The 21,287-nt window shown below is 34.3% G+C and overlaps 1 protein-coding gene across 1 annotated transcript; it reads left to right on the forward strand.

Moving 5' to 3' along the window:
- The first annotated feature begins 7,819 nt into the window (after positions 1 to 7,819).
- Positions 7,820 to 20,156, forward strand: LOC137387631 (putative uncharacterized protein DDB_G0271606). Its single transcript, XM_068074111.1, has 7 exons — positions 7,820 to 7,846; positions 12,520 to 13,454; positions 14,067 to 14,196; positions 15,497 to 15,553; positions 16,579 to 16,719; positions 18,351 to 18,579; positions 19,758 to 20,156. Exons 2-7 carry the CDS (start codon positions 12,646 to 12,648, stop codon positions 19,913 to 19,915), a joined length of 1,524 nt encoding a protein of 507 aa, XP_067930212.1. The 5' UTR covers positions 7,820 to 7,846; positions 12,520 to 12,645; the 3' UTR covers positions 19,916 to 20,156.
- Positions 20,157 to 21,287: the final 1,131 nt, after the last annotated feature.

A 21,287-nucleotide genomic window follows, 5' to 3' on the forward strand; every position in this document is an offset into this window, starting at 1 on the left:
ACTCCACCAAGATGGTTTCTCAACAAATTCACGGGACGCACCAGATGGCTATTCCGTAACTCTGTCTCGCACTGTTTTATCGCCCCAAAAATAGCCCGGCTGCAATAATGCGCCAGCTGTTTTTCAGTCGCGCAAACAATCTGGAAAGTATGTTAATCCAACGATAAATCCCTCAATCAAATGCTTTATTAAAACAGCATAAAACTGGATATTACGACTGAAAAAAGTTGTTCTAATTACTCTAACCCACTAATAATTGTAAAACACTATAAATCACGCAGAAACAAATGCATATCTAGTGATTACGATATGTTATAAAATGTAATACTAATACGTAACGTACGTGCATTCCCTGAAGTTCACCCCCTCCAAGACAGATATAGCAGCTACCGGCGGTGTAAGGGAGACTTCACGGCAATACGTTTGGTACGCTACTTTTTGTCCTGCTACGTACCACAGGGTAAACTTTAATTTTAACTTAAAATATTTAACAATTGAAACACCTTAAAATAAGTTTAAATATTACACTAATTCGAATTTGGTCTTCGGTTTCAATCAGTACTGTATTGTCCTATTAGGAGACTCCGGAACCATCCGGAGCACTTTTCTTCTGTTAAAATGTCGGAAATTGCTAAATCGGCATTGCATACATCGTGGAAGTCACTACGTGACACTAAAATTCACAGGCCCGTATTCCCTGAGGCGGTTGGGCAGCTGAGTAGCCCCAACCTTTTAGTGATCTTCGGCGGCTAATTAGTAAGATTTTCAGTCTAAGCTCATTCACTTGGAATTCCCAACAACTAATTACCTAGCGCTCTAACGCAACGTTGCGCTCTAGCAACTGGTGATGAAATGGAGAGGCTCACTAATCTAGTATTGTTTTGCCTGCCACCAATGCATTAGGCGAGAGATACTTTTCTGCATTGAAGCGAATCCAAAGATTGATGAAGAACACCATGGGGCAGGCTGTCTAAATAATCATCTAATGTTACACATATATAAAGATGATGAAATAGATACAGAATCAGTTGTAAAATATTTCTGCCATGGACACATTGCCAGAAGAAGAGCTTTTTAAAAGACCAGTGTCAAGCTACAACAATCAATCTTCTATGTACACATGTACTTGTATGTTTGTGTTTGCAGGCCAAGTTTGTTGCTCACTGTATTCTTAGGTGGCCATAATTTAAACATAGTAAGTTTTAAGCAGGCCAAGTAATTTATTTGTTGTTTTTTCCTGGTGCATGTAATATAATATTTAAACCTATTTATGTATCTGAAACAGGTGCACTTAAATTTAAATTTTAAAAGACAAGTGTCAAGCTATAACAATTAATCTTCTATGTACACATGTACATTTATGTATATTTAGGAATATAAATGTAGATATACATATATATGGTTACAACTCAAAACCATATAATTCTGTAGCTACATGTAGCTCTCTCTGCAAGACTTAAAATGACTCAACTTGGGAGGACCTGAATATCCACCTTAAAGGTTGACTTGCAACAAAATTCACATTACAGTTATTTGATATGAAAAGATTCACCATGTTTTACTCTGTTGTGTTGTAGATGCAAAATATGTGAAAATGTGATTACATGCTCTTAAAAGCTCAAAAACGAACAGTTAATCGCACTCACACGAAACCGCCGTAGTTTGGATTATCTTTCCAAAACGGCTCAAATGTGACGTAGTTGTAGTAAATGGTTTCTGTTTACACTTTCATGCAACTTTATTCGTCGAAATATTTTCAAAAATATACTTCACGCATTCAATAAAACCATGTCTATTGTTCTTATAAGTTTGTTTTATTGTCATTGTATTGCTGTCACTTTCAGCAGTGATATCTTATAACTTACCGTAAAAATTCTTTTAATTTTTAACCTTAGCTTGAAGGAGTACATATCATTGTCTGATAATCATGATGAGCCTGTTGGTCACTTGTGATAATCTAAAAGTGCTGCAGAAATTATTTGCGAAGTATTGGGTCACGTGATCAGATTACGACTTGCCGATTAGAATAAACCGAAACACCACTGTAAAGTAGCGAGCATTTATATTTGATACGGGGTCTTCGGTAAAACCCAAAGTGTTTGTCATAAACTAGTGCTACGATAAGTTTTATATTGAGAGTTTGGCCTTTCATTGGCCTTTCAATTCACGTGAGAACATCATGTGACAAGACAATAACCAAATTTCATGACTACGTCAGAGAACTAAAGAGACTCCAATCTAAGGGGGCTTTTCGTTTTTGAGCTTTTAAGAGCTTGTAATCACTTTTCCACATATTTGGAACCTACAACACAAGTGAGTAAGACATGGTGAATCTTTTGATACCAAATAACTGTAATGTGATTTTTGTCGCAAGTCAGCCTTTAAATAATACAATATACACTTTAGAATGCTCTAATTTTGCTCTTAATTCTTAAAATTTTCTCAGGGGAGGGCCCCCAACCCCCCTTCTCTGGGAGGGTGCTTCTGCTCCCCTCCCAGACCCTCCCCGCATGTACGTACGAGTCGGTCTTCAGCAACTACTAACTGACAGTCTCCTGACCACTTTTTCTTTGGACAATACAGCCCTGGTTTCATTATACAGTATCTTTTTCGGCGTGGCGCTTTTTCGCCTCGCTTTCACTATCACTTAAAGTCGGTTGTCTTAAAACTTTCTCATACTGATTCGGCGAGGAAGGTCGAGCGAAAGTTAGTACTGTTTTTTAAAGCGGCCCATCGCATACTTGGCCACTTAGCCGCCACCTCGATAAGCAGCTTGTATGCTCGTATCTCAAAATTGTTTTGCATTCCACATCAAAATGATGCTCTAAATGCAAATCGTGTCATTGGTTTTCCCCCATGTTGTGGCACTTGTACGTCAAAGTGTGACTTTACCTATGAGTACACTTGCATGTAATGCCCGATTAAACCACTCACAAACATTTAAAGTTAACATTGGTTCCCTTGTTTATTACTCTATAAAACCTAACTACACATGTATGCCTACACATAGTTCAAACATAATAAAATCAGGTAAAAGTATGAGTTGTATTAAATACTAAATGTGATGCCACCTACATGAACATTTGTTTGGTTTTCAGCTTCGCCGGACTCCTACCTTAGATTACTGGTCATTCACTCACTGCCTAGCCATCTGCCTCTAAAAAATGTGTAAGAATTATGCAATTTTAAATTTAACGAAAAAATTCCGTCCCGATATCTGTCTGGTAATTGTTAGTTGTTTGGCTCTGATTTGTTTAATGACATACATGTATACATTCACAACCTTTAAGTGGGATATACATATGATTCGGAAATTGAGTAAAGTTAAGAGAAATGAAAAAATAAAAAACACACTCCAATTCTCTAGTCCTTGCTGCCCATATGGTTATTACATCGGCGCTTAGATGGTGACAGTAGTTTTGCTAGGAGTGTTTGGGTATGCAATCTGAACATAGATAAGAACCATTGTGTCAGAGCTGCAAAACCTAATGACTGTGCCACATTACAAACTAAACTAGCAAAAGAAAGAGAAAGAAAAGGTACAGTATATAGAATACTATACAAAATGTTTATACGTTTTAATGTCATTTTTATTAACAAAAATATAAAGATACACTTTGAATTAACTGTGAAAATATAATGCTTCATCACTAGTAGTAACAATCTTTGTTGATAAAATTTAGGAAAAAGGATGTCAATGCCTGCAATTGCCGCCACATTTAATAACTCGATTTAAATATGGTTTTACTATTATTAAACAATAACTTGTGAAAATTGAGACAAATAGCATTGTTGCATTAGAAACTGACGATACATATGAAATAAACAATTGTTTAAAGCATAAATAAATTTTAATTGAATAAAAATTATAAAATATTGGTAATAGCTTTTTTGTTGCTCACTATATTTTTTGTAAGGTGGCATTGTTAACTGAGCCCCTCGCATAACAAACTAATGTTTAGATCGGGTAAAATGGCGCTGTCTGACAGGCAAAAAGTGTTCTCTACAATAATCAACCGTCAAATTAATCCACTGATTTTGTGTACGATCTCTGTGAATTTTTGAATTTGTGTTAGATATCTGTAATTCTGACGATAGTTGTCTTCTCGTGAATGTATGTTTGCTCAACCTTCAGTTCAGTAGTTGTCTTACCTTGCTGGGCACCAATGTTTGCTCCTCAGTAGTACAAACGTTAGCCTCTTTATTACTAGTATATAGCCTTTCAGATGGCAATTATAAATTTTGTGTGTAACCTCGAATGTCATAACATTCTGATCAGCAATAGTTTAGCCTATCTCAAGCTTCGATATAATATATGAGTGTATTTTACAATTATAATAATAACTCACTCGAGCATCAAATGAATAGAGAAAAAGTGTCTTAATAATTTGTAGTATATAATGTATATTTCATAAAAATTATAGTTGTCCTTTATAAAAAGTTAAAACCAGGGTGGCATCAATTACTTGACTCATTTGACCACTCTGAGCTGTTCTCTTTAAGAAATAGAAGAAAAACATTGGCAGTAGTTCACCTGTTTGGTCTCTCTGGCCCACTTTGATTCTTGATGCTCCTTTTATTCAAGCCATTTGGGTATCATTGCTTTTAATATTTTTGTAGTGAACGTTTGACAAGCTCTATGCAAACACTGAGTAGGTATAGTAAAGCACATTTGCTGTAGTTGAGCTCCTTCCCTCACATTTTTGGGAAGCACATGAGGTCTTAAAATCTTGATCATTTTACGAACCTGTAGAATTCATTAAAGTGTCTCTATCTTTTTTGCTGTTAGCTTTTGAAATCTAGGAAATTTTGGAAGTATATATATTTGGCTCCATTATTTCTGTTCTTTTTTCTGAATGTCATATTTTGAATTAGCATGCAGGCTAAAATGCCTAAGCTATAACTATATATGTCTGTCAGTCACCAATGTTGTCTGATAATTATGCATTAAGTACATAGGTCTAGCATTGTTACATAACTGTGACATTGCCGAATTTAAATGACTTCATAATAGAATAAGACTAGACCTTCACACAACCCTGAAACATTGCCTTTGGCATTCCCCTCTTTTCTCAAATTATGAAGTTGCTTTTGTTTAAATGCCACCCTGGAGTTACTTACTATCAGTATATCGTGATAATATGTTATATTATTACAAAATACTATAATATCATTATATTAAACTATTAATATAATGATATTATATTAAACTATTAATATAATAATATATTAAAATAATACAATAATATATTACATTTTATATAATATATTATTATATTAAATAATATATTACATATTATATAATATATTATTATAATACATCATATATTTTAGTGTGGTTTATTTTAATATAGTGTAAAATAATATCTTTGACCTGACCATATTACTACAAAACAAGCAACCCATGAATGGCGTTTCACATAACAGAGCATTGCACTGCACTTCTTTAGCATTATCAAGGTGAGTATCATATTATTATGCTTGTTTTTATTGTTATGTTTTAGCATCTAGTCACTAGCTGCTGCATAAACTTTATGTGTAAAAGATTTATAACACATTCGGGCAGCGTGGCTTTCAACCAAAAGTTAATCTGCTGACTCTGAAAGGCCATGAAGGGCTTCTTTTACACAGATACGTATAATTATGTGAAAAATCATATCATGCTACATGTATGTACTGTTAAAGCCATCAGGTTGAATGGTTTTTGACAAGTACAAACAGGTGGTTAGTATTTAGTGTTATGACATTTATACACATGCATAAATGTCTCTCATGCAAATAGCATGAGAGACATTTTATTTCAGCAATTGTATATTTTTATGGTTAATATTAAAATTTTTCTAAGTCTAATAGCGGTCCATGCTAAGTACTCATAAGGTATTTATTTTTTCTTGCTTCAATATTTTACATTATCACCTTAATAATGATGATTAGTATATGCAGCATTCAACTGTGTATGGCTAAGTTCAACCGTGTATGGCTAAGTTCAACCGTGTATGGCTAAGTTCAACCGTGTATGGCTAAGTTCAACCGTGTATGGCTAAGTTCAACTGTATATGGCTAAGCTCAACTGTGTATGGCTAAGTTCAATCGTGTATGGCCAAGTTCAACCGTGTATGGCTAAGTTCAACCGTGTATGGCTAAGTTCAACCGTGTATGGCTAAGTTCAACCGTGTATGGCCAAGTTCAACCGTGTATGGCTAAGTTTAACCGTGTATATGGCCAAGTTCAACCGTGTATGGCTAAGTTCAACCGTGTATGGCTAAGTTCAACTGTGTATGGCTAAGTTCAACTGTGTATGGCTAAGTTCAACTGTGTATGGCTAAGTTCAACTGTGTATGGCTAAGTTTAACTGTGTATGGCTAAGTTCAACTGTGTATGGCTAAGTTGAACCGTGTATGGCTAAGTTCAACTGTGTATGGCTAAGTTCAACTGTGTATGGCTAAGTTAACTGTGTATGGCTAAGTTCAAAATGCGTGTTCAGCTTCGAAACACTCTGTTGTAAGCAGTCCTCCTTAGTTTTGGCGATGTACCTTTTGACTTGAAATAACTCAAGTACTCAGCTAAATAAGTTCCCATCCATTTTCGATGCTTTAATGATTTGTAAATGCCAGAGGTTTGAGTGAAAAGTACAGATGTACATCATCAAAAATATGATGTTAGCCACTATTGACTGCACCTTTTATGCTATTTGTATCAATGACCACGGTTTTAGTAAAAAAAAATTATTTTCACTCTAAAAATTTACAATGCAATATCATCAGTCTTCCAGATCTGAACGATTTCCTAAACACCCTGAATGATACGTTTGTTAATGAAATTCTAAACTGGTTTCAAATAGCCTGCCATGAATTTTGGTGTCAATTACTAGTTAAACATAATTTTTTCATATGTCTCATGCTAGCCCATTAGCTAACACATTGTGATTGTCAATATTTGTTTTTCTGAAAGTAAACAATACAAACATTTTCCAAATGCAAATGTATTTGTAATAGAGCTGCAACATTAGTTATTACGTTTGTTAGGTAAACATGAGTTTTATATGTAAAGATAATGCAGTTTAATCTTTATACAGCCTACAACATAATCTACTTGTTGAACTACATGTATGTTAGTGTTAATTCATTGTTATTATAGGTAACCATGCTTATCGCTTGCTTGTAGATTATGTACTAAACTCTTGTAAATGCAAGTGCTGGGAAAAGCAATTACGACTTTGCGTCATCAAGTGTATACATAATTAATGTACGTAAATTTTATATGTAAAATGAATAAATATGTATGCATCTATCATTTATTATTTGCTTGTGATTGATCAGCCCATTTTCACATTGGGTGCGCTATTCATGCGACTTGCATCAGATTTGACCTTTTTTTTATTAAACCTCCAAAAAGTGGGGCTATGTTGATATTGGAAACAAGTTCCTCCTGGAGAAAGGAAATAATGAATTTCATAGGTATTTCTACTCTGCCCAAATGTCATTGTTTGCACTCCATGAAGTAAAGACAATATGTTGTGTATTCTCATGTTTTTACAGCTATAATTGCTGTTTTCACAATTTAGTGATGTTTGTTGGGCAGCTGTGGGCATTTTTCACAAGCACTAGGAAAGCAGGTTTTTATCTGTTTACCAAAGCTAAAAATGATTGCGACATTTTTCGTGATTTCAACTAATGGATTGTGCACTAGCTGTTTAATATGTGTACACAATGGTATACTACTCAAGGACACTCAGTCACTGTATATCACTATTGTCTATTATTGATTATTTTGTTGGCTGTTAGCTTGCCATTGAACGCTTGCTTTAACTTGTTAGCATATTCTCTAACAGAAAGGGTGTGATGAGGTGAGTGTACTGCTGGTTATAAGTGTGTCAGAAATTGTTTCAGACGATAGTGTTTTTTTTCCATCGTTTTTTGGTCATCGTTCTTTTCTCTCATTTTTGCTAACTCTGAACGTGAATTTGTCTGCCTCAACATAGTTTTTGGGCAATGGCTTCCTCACAGGAGGCCAAGCGCGAAGGTTTGTGGCTTGTATGTATAAAAGCTAAAAATACCACAACGATTTGTTTGCATATGTCTAATTTCGCTAATGAGGAAAACTTCCCATTCTTGCTTTCACATTCTATATTCAAAGTTGAGCAAAATAATTAGCCTTTTCAGCTTGGCTGACTTTTGGGCCTTTCTCTGACTTTGGCAATAAATGTATGGGCCCATTGCATCAATTTGCAATATAGGTCAAAAAACTATTGCAAAGTGTGACCAAAGAGTATAACCTGTTTACAATGCATACTTCATGATTACACATCTCCCATCAGACTGTCTACAAAGATGTATTTTGATGCATTCATATGTTGTTTTCAGCATCATGATGATTTAGGTACAATCTGGTTAAGTCTTTAGGATAGGCGTAAATATATCAATTGGTAAACGGCAGCGAATAGAATAAGGCGTGAGTGTCTTCATAAACTTGAAAGTCATAAACTTTAAAACTTATAAATAACTTTTAACTTGAATCATAGACTTTCATAAACTTGAAGATAACTTGAAGATAACTTGAAGATGTAATTAGGTTGTTTAAATGGTTGGCACAGTAGATGCTCTGTTGATAGACAAATGTCTCTCTTTAGTCCACAACAACCACAACAAGTTGTTTAGGTTTCATACTGATATTTATTGCACCACAGCTGACTGTGTCTAGAATTAACCTGTTGATTACTAAGTAAAGACAATTAGCTAAAGAACCCACACAACAGTGATTGATTCGCAGCTGTGTGTCACCTTAATGTCTCCTTCATAAAAAGAATACCGAAAGGTCATTTCATAGTCTATTTTGTTATCATTGAAGGTTGTGCAAAAAAATAACTTAGGCCAGTAAAGTTTGATTAGTGAATCAGGACTTGCCGACAACACAACTACATGTATAATCTGCTAAATATTGTTTGTTCTTATGTAACTTTTAGCTTCTATTGCCACTTTACTACAATAGTATTGGGTAATGACAGTGGTGAAAACTTATTTTTGTGGATAAATTTGTTATTATGTATTAGGAGTTTATTTACCGTAGCCCTCAAGCACTAACTATTGAAAGTGGTCTCAGGCTACTGTTGTTAATAATACAATGAGAAGCATAGTTTACCTGCTGTCATCGAGGTGATTGTGTGATATCATATACTGCAACAATCATAAAACGCTACTGAAATTGTACGATGTCATAGGCTCAAACATATTGTGTATACAACCTTTGCGAAGGTAATACAGAATAGTCCAAGTCAAATTTATTCCAGAGGAGGGTGGTTTGCCGCTGCCTTTTTTGTTAGATGCATTGCCATTATAATTATCTATACACAATCATGGCATGCAAAAAGGAAAGTTTTAAACCAGTTATTGGTTTAAAACTTGGCATTGACATTGGTGTTTGTGTACTTCTAAATAACTAATCATTACTATAATAAAAGCCATTTTTCTGAAGCCTCAATTGAAGTTCAAGAGAAAAAGATTGCATTATACAGAGTTTGAACTGATGATTTTCGGCTTGTTTGACCAATCCTCTATGCAGTTTACCCCCAATGCAATGCAGCCACCTTATTGTGGTTAAAACTATTGTGCAATTAATGGTTACATCTGATAATTTTTCACAGGATATGGTTATTTATGTCAAGGTGATTAGCTACAGTCACATCTCGCTCACACAATTTTCTGATCACGTATCATTCAGAAGATTTGTTAATCACAAATGACCGGACCTAGTGATAAATGAGCTAGGAATAGACTAGTGTAATTCTCGCATTAGTTTTCCATTAGACCGGTGTATTGATTTTTAGTTATTTACATTGAATACACATTTAGTCACTTATTCTGAATTTATCAAACTATAGCAGTGCTACTCCAGCTTGATAAAGCTCTCATTATTATCAACTCTTTGTAATCGCAAGAATAAATAAGCAGTTATTTACGAATTTTCAACTTACATTTCCCAAGGTTGGTATACTTTACAAATTCTAATTTGATTCATATGCAATAAGAAAATGTTATACTGAATGCTGAAGAAGATGTATGCGCGCGTTCTTTATTTATGTTACAATTCTGATGTCATAGTTGCTGTTATATAGAAATGAAACATACAGACTCTGTAAACTCAGCAAGCAGAAAAATAATATATCACACACAGTCAACCCTTGTCACTATTAACTAAGACAAATGGTTGGCTGAGTGTGCAGCTCTTCTGATGCGCCTGTACAGCGATATCTCAGTGTGTGTTGTTTGTCATTCAGATATCCAGTTATAGCGATAAAATTGAGAAAAGGAAAATCTGCTTTGCACTGGATTAAAACTCAGAACTTCCAGTTTGTCAGGTAGGTGTCCTTCCCACTCCACTACGCATCCGCTTGATGATTCTAAACAATAATTTTGCACATACTTATGCAGTGCTTGCAGAATTATTAGCATAACTGACGTGTAATGACATGATGCATCATCCCATCAATCTAACTTCACGGATTTTATTATAGTAAATATTTAGAATGGCTCAAGTTACTAGCTTAAGTTACTCGAGTTCATTGGGTAGTTATTTCATTACCTGTGTAATGCAGACATTCAGTTAGTAGGTATGTATGTACAGGAAAAATAACAATGTCTACGTAAATTGTACTATACACTTTGCAATATACTATATACTTCAATATATTTAGCCTATTAGAGAAATAATCTTTATGAAGCAAAAATTTATAAAAATAGCTACCGATGTTATATAACTTCTGTACCAGCAAGTAATTCTAGATGTTTCTGTTCACGTAAATTAGTACAACCATTTTGTTTTACTGAATATTACATAAGTTACTCTTTCAATTTTGTATTGTGGCTTTTAATCTACTTTCAAATCCTAAAATTATATTTCATCATCATGAAATTCAAATAACATAAAAAATGATATAATTGAAAAACGTATTTCACTCTTGTAAATGATTTATATAAACATATCAAAAAGACATGCTTTTATACATGTGATAGTCTAACATTGGTACTAAAAATCATCATCGAGTGTTTAAACCAAACTGAACTTAGATTGCTGCTGCCATGACCACATTTGTGCATCGTGTCTGATATCTACACGAGCGGGCTCTGTTTTAACGATGGTCAACTGTACATATGATGCGTAAGTAGCCTATGTGATATGTCATGTACAATTGTAGTAGAATTGAGCAGAAGTCTCATCATGTAATTAAAGGATAGTTTTAATCATTCATCTTATGAAAACCTGAATTGATTGTGTCAATTTTTTATTTTGCATTGTAGATAAAGCCATATGCAACAGTCCCAATTTTTTTAATTAAGGAAAACCTTTATTGAAGGTCTCTTAAAGGCGTCAAAAAGCTTTGCGGCTTTTATGCCAATCAACTCAACAGTTCGTAGCAAACGTCATTTGTGACAGCTAGCTTATCAGCTTTATTAAACAAGGTTGCCTTTGATATTTTTTTCCAAGTTAACTATTCTATCACTATTTTAGCTTCGATTACGCTCCAAGTGAGAATGAAGCTAAACATAGCATAAAATACTTGTACAAACAACTAAGCTACCCACGCCAAATTCTTGCTCATACCGAGCACTAAAAGTTGTTTAGGATCTATACTGATATTTATTGCATCACTGCTGGCATTGTCATGTGTTCAGCATTAGCCTGTTGATCACTTAGTGATGACAATTACCTAAAGAACCCATTCAACAGTGATTGACTAACAGTTATGTATAGCCTTATTGTTTCAATTGTTAAACGAATAACTAAAAGTCATTCCATAGTCCACTTTGTTATCCTTGAATTTTTGTGCCAAGGAAAAACAACATTGGCCAGTCAAGTTTGATCAGCACAGGGTGGCTGGCCAAAAACCCAACTATAAATCATCAATTAGTGCCAATTCTTATGTAAATTTTGGCTACTATTTCCACTTGGTTCCATTGAATTGAATAGTCACATTTGCAATAACCCATTTTTTTGTTTTTGTTCTTGAAAATTATCAAAAATTAGAATAATATAAATTATACAAAAAGAATATTTCATTTCTGGTTTAATTATTATTCACAAATTCATTTGCGAAACATGCCTAAACTAGTCTATTGAATTGTCTTTATTTATGATGTTGAACTTTTTATTAGGTAAAAAGAATCAACCCATTATCAGGCAAAAAATTGATGTTCTGGTTTAGCTTAGAAATCTATACATTGTTCTGAGCAAAAAGAGTTGATGGCTATTTGATAAACACTAGTATGAAAGTGTTTTTCAGTTAAATTTGACAAACATTGTTGTAGTTCTGATGGTCTTTGTCAAATATCGGATGTGTTATCAAGATAAGCTTCAATTATTTCACAGTTGAAGAGAACATAAGTTTGCTTTAGTTCATGATGACATTATTTTCAGATATATGGCTCTATCTACTTGCAGAGGATACTGTGTGATAGCATCGTAATATAATATATCACAATCTATGAAACAATTAATATGATTAATTTAATTATATTCCAATAGGTTGGCTTCGGCAAGATCTGGATATCTAGCATTCAGCAACCGCAAAGTACCTGCATAGGTAACTTTGGTCAATAATTGACCAATACAAGATATTCTGTCTTCATTGAACAATAATCACTACAATAGATGGAGCCAGCACAGCAAATGCAACAACCAACACCGATTATACCACCGCAGATGTCACTCCATCAACTGCAACCACAACATATTTTGCAACCGCCACATGCACAGCCGCTACAGAAAATGCAGTCACCACAACAGATCCACATCCCGCAGCAGATGGTGCCACCCCAACAGATAGAGCCACCCCAAGATATGCATCTTCCGCAACAAGTTCAGCCGCCGCAATGTGCTCAACCACTACAATATATCCAATCACCCCCAAATGTCCAACAACCGCAACATACACAACCACCACAGGTCCAGCCTCCACAACAGATCCTACTATCACAACATATTCAACTACAACAGGTTCAGCCATCGCAACAAATTGAACTGTCACAACCGACTAATCAATCAAAGCAGATCCAATCATCGCAACAATTCCAATCTCCACAACAGGTGCATCCACAAGAACAGATTCATTTATCACAAGAGATTCAGCTCCCACAACATATGTATTCACGGCAACAGGGTCAGCCTCTGCAACAGATCCAACCATTACAAGTCCAGCCACAGCTGCAGATTCAACCTCTACAATATATGCAATCTCCACAGCAGGTCCAGCCATTACAACAGATCCAATCTCCACAACAGATATATCTGGAGCAACATATTCAACCCTCACAGCCAGTTCAACTGCCACAACAGATTCAACCATTGCAACAGATTCAATCGACTCGCTATATGCAGCAGTTACCTCTGGAAACTCAGCCCCAAACATCTCAAAATGAGACTAATAAACTAAAATCGACCACTCTGAGATGGATGAAAATGTAAGATTATATTTTACTTTGCTAAGTTGCCAAGGCAACCACACAGTATGTTATTGCTATTCATCCAAAAGGTTGAGTTGCAATGACATGTATGTATTTGTTGAAGTGTTTCTCTAAGCATTAATGATGTGAATTTAATCTGAGCACTTAACTTTAGAACATTTTTATTCAATAGTCATAACTGCTGGTTAGTCGCTCCATTTTACCGTGTTTTTCCTAAATAGAAAAATGGATAGGCGTAAGGAGCTTTAAAAAATTGTAGCGGAGAAAAGAGTTTGACGATTAGTGAAAGTTCAGCACAAAAATCATAGTTTTAGTTTATTAAACTCTAATTAATTGTTTTTATTTGTTTTTGAGTAGAAATGTAACACTTGAAAACTTTAACCGACAAACTAATAGGCTGATCAATCACGTAAAGATTTTATTATTGGCTGATTTAAAACAAGCTTTTTTAATTTTATCATTTAATACTTTCGAATATTAAAACAGCTATTAGCAGATAAGTTATGTGAGAGGTTTAGATACATAGTGTCACTAAGAAACTTATTGTAGCTATGATTTTAGTATCAGCCAAAGCCAAGCACCAAAAGCTGTATTTATTTCTTCATGTAGATTGTCACAAGCGCAGGTAGTGCTAGGTGCCTGCGCTGTTCTATTTGGGTCTATTCTCCTAGCTGTGGATGAAACGCCATATGAACCATGGATAGCTTTAGTCAGCTATGGTATCTGGAGTGGAGTCTTTGTAAGTTACTTAATTTTCTTTATGTATTTGACTTTGTTCAAGTAAAATAAGGACTACTATATTAATGTGAGCTTGTCTTGACTTGTTTACCTGAAAGCAGTGCTACACTGTTTTGAAAGTATTTAGTTTATCCTTCAATAGTGATACATACAAAATAGTCTACCAATAAGCATTGTTACTAATGCGCGTCAGCTTTTTAAAAAGTGTTTTACGTTCGTCAATGAAAATTATAGATTTAGGCCTTACAATGTATTGTAATTTTTTATGTTTGATTAATAACTAAATTTATGGTTTATATTAATGCTATTCATGTCATATTATCTTCTAGAATGCATTCATATGTTTGCTTTCCACTATAACTAACCATTCATCATACGCGAAAAAAGAGTATACTCTAATTTAACGATGCTTCGAGATAGCGATTTTTTATAAATATATATTTTAATTACCATATATTAATACCAAGGCCTCACGGGTTTGGCTCTCTATTGGCACTCTTTAGAAAGACATAAATTTCTAGTCAAAAGTATTTCATTATTTTGAAGTCTTCAATTCAAGTATGCCCAACAAATCATAGGATAATTAGGTTTAGTATTTTAATATGTTGTTTTAATATGGTGTAACTGAGTAATCCCATATGAGTGTAAAATGCAGCGTGCCAGTTATTGAACCTGCAGGCTGTTCAGCGAGGACACAGTTACTGAAGACTGGTTTACATCTGTACATATTCTTGTAAGTGACAGTTAGTTCCATGATAGAAACATTTTCAATGGTTATTCTTAATTCACTTTGAGTTTGTAGCCTCGGCTCTGTATCTCATGGGGATTTTCTGTCAATGACAGAACATATTGACCGAAAATATAGCTATTTTATGGCTAATCATAATAAGGGACACTGGGACAAAAAAAATAGTATGGAGGGTCCTGTAGCAGGTAAAAAAATTCTGATAAAAATTAGCAGAGAAAACTACTAGAAGACATGAGAATATTTTTTAGGCAGTGCTCATGTTAGTTGTCTACAAATACTATTTGTAATTTTGGAAACCGCGTGCAGCAGCGTTAATAGAGTACATAATTATAGGATGCAAAGAATGCAAGTCAAAGCGATCTAGGGTAGCAATTGAGCTCGAGGAAGTCATAGCAATATAGGATAGCAATTGCACCCATGCAAGCCACAAAAATCTAGGGTAGTAACCGCACCCATGCAAGTCATATTAGTGTAGGGCAAGATTACAAAGTCTACGCGGCTTGAGCATGGTCATCCATTGTACAAAGAATTTACAGAGCATCATGTTTTGTAGTTCGTCGTTGTTGGAGGGTTCGGACTTGCTGCAGCGAAGCACAATACATACAACTGGGTGAGTAATTGATTTCAAAAGATATTTAATGTCCCATATTAGCCAACCACTGCCCTTCAATATTTCTTGCACAAATACGATTCTTGGGGGTTTTTCGCTTCACAATCTTTAGTATTGTATATCTATACCAAATAAAAACTCAAAATTAATATTTATCAATAAGTAGCTGAGAAATAATTTTTGGGTTCATCTTCTTGTTACTAGGCTACCATTTTAAGCATCGATGTAAAAAAAAAGTTCAAGATTTTTTATAGAGGCTCTGGAATTCGTTTTTTATACTGTGCTTGGTTTGCTACCATCCCTATGTTATCCCAAGTTAGCTTAGTTTTCCAGCTTTTTAACCAAAAGAAGAAAAAAATGAAAAGCAATATAAAAGAAAGTTCTATTTTTAAAAAATGTTTGTAAAAGAGACAATGGCAGCACATTTCAGGGTGGTTGGTAAGTCAAGAGGTGTAGTTACTTCTCTGATTAGAGAAGCAAAAACTTTCTACGCACGCCTAAAGCAATGTTAAGTGTTATTTCAAAGCCTATAATAATATTTTAAGCTTAGAAACAACACTTAGCATTATTTTAATATTTTTGTGTATTATACAAAAATTGTAAAATTGTCAGCATTTGTACTGTCTGTTAGTGATTTACATTACCTATTTGCTATTCAGACAAGTTTACCTATGTCCATAGATGAATTAATTTAGGTTTTTTTAACTTGTATTGCGCTTATTCTGCACAAAAATCTTCTGCAATCAAAATAAATATATTTAGATTTCATTCTAAAAGTTATCATCATTAGCCCTCATCATCATTTATTATTGTTGCTTGTTGAAAGAACCCTCCCAGGTCCTTTAGAAGTCACGCTCAATTTGTGTTTCCTTGTTTGCAAGACGAGACAACTCTAGAAGCATTCAGATTGCAAAATTTGTTTCAATAGCCGAACCATTTCTGCGTGCATTTATTTTTATAGAAGCACAAATAAGGAAATAGTTTAATGTAACTCGAACACTACCTTTATATGTATTTGATTGTAGGTCCGCGCCACCATGATCTTCAACATCGTCTGCTCAGCTGTTTTCTTTTTCCCACTAATTACAATGTCATCCATCGCTCTCAATCTCAACTCTATTCCTTACTATGAATGTTTGACCCCTTCATCGTGTGGATACTTCAGGGTAAGAGGCTGCAGAATATCTTAAACAAATTGAATCTGATACGGTAGGAGACCATCATTTTAAATAACAGCCTACCGAGTTGGGAGAAAACAGCTACACATAGTTAAAGATCATGTGTATAAACAACTTCAAGCTTACTCACTTTTTTGCCAAATTATCAATCTAAACTATTAAGCAAAGATAAGTTGTATTCTTTTTAGTGATTTATATATCTACTGCGCTTATCCTAATGTACAAACAACTTCAATTTTGTATCTTTTAACAAGAATTTCTATTTAGAATTAGTTAAATCGGATAGTTTCTCAATAGAGCTTTTGTGTACACAAGCTTTTTGTTTACATAATACATGATTTCGGTTTTTACAGCTTCCTGTGTAAAAATCTTTTAGTTACTATGTAAAGTTCAGCACTTTTATGAAGTGAAACTTCCACTCTGGTCTTTACTCAGTTTAGTAAACTTTTTGGCTTCAAGTAAATAAAGTGAGCCAACACTATAAGGTACCTGTTCAGCCATGTCAGAACAATGCCACATTTTATTCAAGCACCTGTTAACACCCACAAAGTAATTTCCAACATATAACATTCAGTTTATTGAAACATCTAAATTTTATTAGTGAAGTGAAAGGGCTCAAGTCAATAATAAAAAGCGGAAAGAACATACAATGTATGAAGTAAGTTAGGCAAGTTACTTTGAAGTCTAAGTTAGAGTAATTGTTAAACCCCTGGTTATGTAGAATTAGGTGCTGTTGGTTTATTTAGCATCATCATTTCGGTGAGGCAATTTATGTGTGCCAATTTCTTGCAGCGTCAGAGTTCGGGTTGCAGTGTTTAATGCTTTAAAATGAATTTATTCAGGAGTTTTAAAATGGGTCATTGAAGTGACCACTATTCGTGAGTCAGACCATCAGCGGTTGATTTGAATGTTTTTACATAAATAGCTGAACTTTTTTAAGTGAAAAAAATCTGTTAAAATGTTTCCGTATTAAAAGGCTATATTATGAAAACTTTTGGAAGTTGAAAACAAAAAAACTAAAAAATCAGTTGAAACTATAATAAAAACAATAAAATTTACTAAGGGATGTAAGATCAATTATCAACTTTAAAATTTACAGATGGGTCTTGTTGAAATTACTGAAAAGGGCCAAAACATCACCAGCAAAGTCAATACCAAAACATTGACGCCAAATTATATCATTTTTGATTCTATGCCATAGTTATATGTTATGAAGCCTGCTCTAACTGTAAAGTAGCAATAAACAGTGACATATGTTAATTGTTTTTATTGAGTTATTTTGATCTCATTCTTATATATTTAATGTATTATTATTACTTTGTTGTGTAATAATTTGCACCAACTGCACAAATTAAGTAGTTTTAGAAAGTATTTTTGACTGTGTAAGCTATAACATAGTACCACAGCTTGATTTCTTTAGCGTGTTTAATCAAACACAGTTTCAAACATATTTAGTAGCCACCAAGTTGAATCAAATTCTTTTGAAGAATTTTGAATGAATGCATGCGAAAACAACTTCTAATTTTTCCACTGCTATGCTGTATATTTATAGACTGGAGCCTACACCAAAAGTTTAATAATCACTAAAATATTTTGAAATGTTTTGGTACCTGCTGCAGGGATCAAATTCTGCATTGGCTCTGAATAGTCTCCTACTAATAATATCTATTGCTGAGCTAGTGATAAATATTTGGACCGCCATACTATGCTGTCAGACGGTATGCAACTGCTGTCAACTGTTTCACCCTGCACATGCATCTACTGCACTCCAAAATCACCAAAATATGACTGAATCAGAAGCCATTCCTGCTTATCAAGCCTACCAGAAAAACCAAGAATTTCCTACAGGTGATTATAAAATGATTGTAAAATGATGAGCCGTATTCTTTTCTATAATAAAATTCAGGTCTGTCCATTTGTTTCTAGAGCAAAAATTTGCAGCTGAAAAAAGATTACATCATGCAAACTTCAAACCCACAGCATCCTGTGTTGCCATCTGACATGCCAGCACCTGCACCAATCATCCGCCATCCAGCATTTTAGAAAAATTGCACATATACTCATTTGTTATCATTAAGTTTAAAATCCGTGCTCATACATACTTAGTCTTTGCGCTCTCTAAAAACAGTCATGTCGGTCTGTTTGCTAGTTTGAAATCACACTTCAAGTGTCAGGAAAAATTATTGCTTCCAACAAGATTTGATATCATGATTTTTGGCTTGGTAGACTGACACTCTAGCACTTGTACAAAACGACAACTTTCAAAACTTTGGTAAAGTTGGGCAGATACTTCTATTCTGTGCTTTATGGGCACAAATTACAATCTCTCATTGCCTCTTAGGCTACTAGGACGCAAGTTAGTTGGTCTGTCAAAACCGCAGTTGAAAGCTTGGAAATAAGCTCGCTTTGTACGCTTTTCAAAACAAGATAACATCTGCACTAATGACCACGTTCAAATATTTTAAAAATTTGAGCAGCTATTTAACCTTTGTGCTTTATCTGCATGTCTGAGGATTCTTTACGGCACACTAAACTGTCAGGGTACCAGTTATAAGAAAAAGAGTAATCGCACTAATCTATAGTACGTTAGTATCATTCCAATATACTTTAACAAGGCATAAAATGACTTACACTGTTTAAGAAGTTGAACTACATCAGAAACAAACTTCAGCAACATTAAAATAGCCTGTCACATTAGAGTATATTAAATACATAAAAATAGATACAGTAAACACTCCTTCAACCTGAACCTCTTATAATGTAAAATCCAGATAACGTAAATAGTTTGTGTAAAATTTTTGTTTCGTACTATTTAGAACATTGCATATAAAGTAATGAGTCAAACTGGTACAGGTTTGCTAATTTGAGTTATATAACAGTAATCACCTTTTTAGCCTTAAAATAATGCTTTTTTTGTTGCTGAACGTTCAATGTTTATGTGCATTTTTCTGGATAAAAATTCTATTAAAAGATGTGAAAAATATGGTCATGTGCAGCAACTACTATAACAAAGCATAATTTTTTAGCTTCAGATTTAGTAGACCAGCAGCCTGTAGATAGCTGTGAGGTACAGCCTCAAGTTCTTCATGCTTATGATGGCCCCGAGCAGCCATTGCCAGACCAGAACCAAGGCTATCAGCAATCGCTACCCGTTACTATGCAGCAACAGACAGAAAACCTGTAATCATGAACAATATGAGTGTACATAGTTTATAGATAGAATGCTATTAATTCAAAGAATTCGTAATCTTGCAACTCAAATACTTTTATAACTAGCTGTTAGCTTTTCAATTATATTTATATATCAATATTATACTTGACAATCGTGTGAAGTAGGCAAGAAGTGAGCTTGTGTTTTGAAATATAATCTGGAATAGTTTTGGTATGTCACTAGACATTATCATACTGTATATTACTGGCATCGACTGTCAACTCTAGTCTTGTAAAATTTTGACACTTTTGTCTGTTACTAGCAGTAAGCCAGGTCATGCCATAAATTCCTTTCATTTTTCATCTGATAGTTTGTAGATAGGTGTTTAAGAGACTGGTTTTTAGGAACCAGACAAAGAATTGAAACCAAATATTTTAGCAACTTCTGGAGTTTTATTCACTCTAGAAGTTGGGATGGGATTGGCCACAAAACATTGAAACACGCATTCTATCAGACACACGGGCGCGCGCACATGCACACACACACACACACACGCACGCACGCAAACACGGGCGCACAAGCACAAATGACAAATGGGATATATATTAATTTAAATCAGCTGCTAAGGAGTTTCCTACTAACTTTTTGACTATAAATTGTTTGCGCTAAAACCTAACGCCGACATCTTTAAAAAAGTTATGAATATCGCAGCTTTAGTTTTATGAATATTATAAGAATCTATAATTCAGAGATGGTAGCAGCTGCTGTGCAAGTTATTTAAAAAGATTTAGGAGAAGTTACTCTAACCTTTTACTACCTTTTCAGAGAAGAAAGCTGGCCACAAATAAAAACGATTGAACCAACAACAACTACTTTTCAAACAAATGCAACAACATGTAGATATGTTAGTTTACAACATACTGAATGTAAAAACCTTTTTAGCACATGCATGCCAACAAGTAAACACAACTCTTAAAACCTTGCAGCTGATACCAGTAAGAGGTTAGCAAAAAACATTGCTCTGAACAAAATTCAAACTTGTGAGTCTCATGGCGCACCTTATTGTCAGGACACTGCTTCGTTATCGCAATGGCAATCTAAAATCTTTGCTTAATGTAGCATCGTGTTTTTTTAGGTGGAAATCTCAAAACTATCTATGGATGGAACAAAATTACTGATTCAGTAACTGTATGACAGTAATTATATGTGGCGCATATAGCTCACTGAATTATATTCACACTTGATCAACACAAAAACTGTTACGTCTGCTACTGGATCAATAACTGTACTATAATTTTTTCGATTGCAATATTAAAGTTGTGATTTTATGATACATTCCTGATACAAACCTTTTTCTGTCATTAAAAACATGCAGAGCTTAATCATGCAGTCTAGACTTAAAAAA

This window comes from Watersipora subatra, chromosome 2 (assembly GCF_963576615.1).
Source record: "Watersipora subatra chromosome 2, tzWatSuba1.1, whole genome shotgun sequence".
In the NCBI taxonomy this organism is placed as follows: domain Eukaryota; kingdom Metazoa; phylum Bryozoa; class Gymnolaemata; order Cheilostomatida; family Watersiporidae; genus Watersipora; species Watersipora subatra.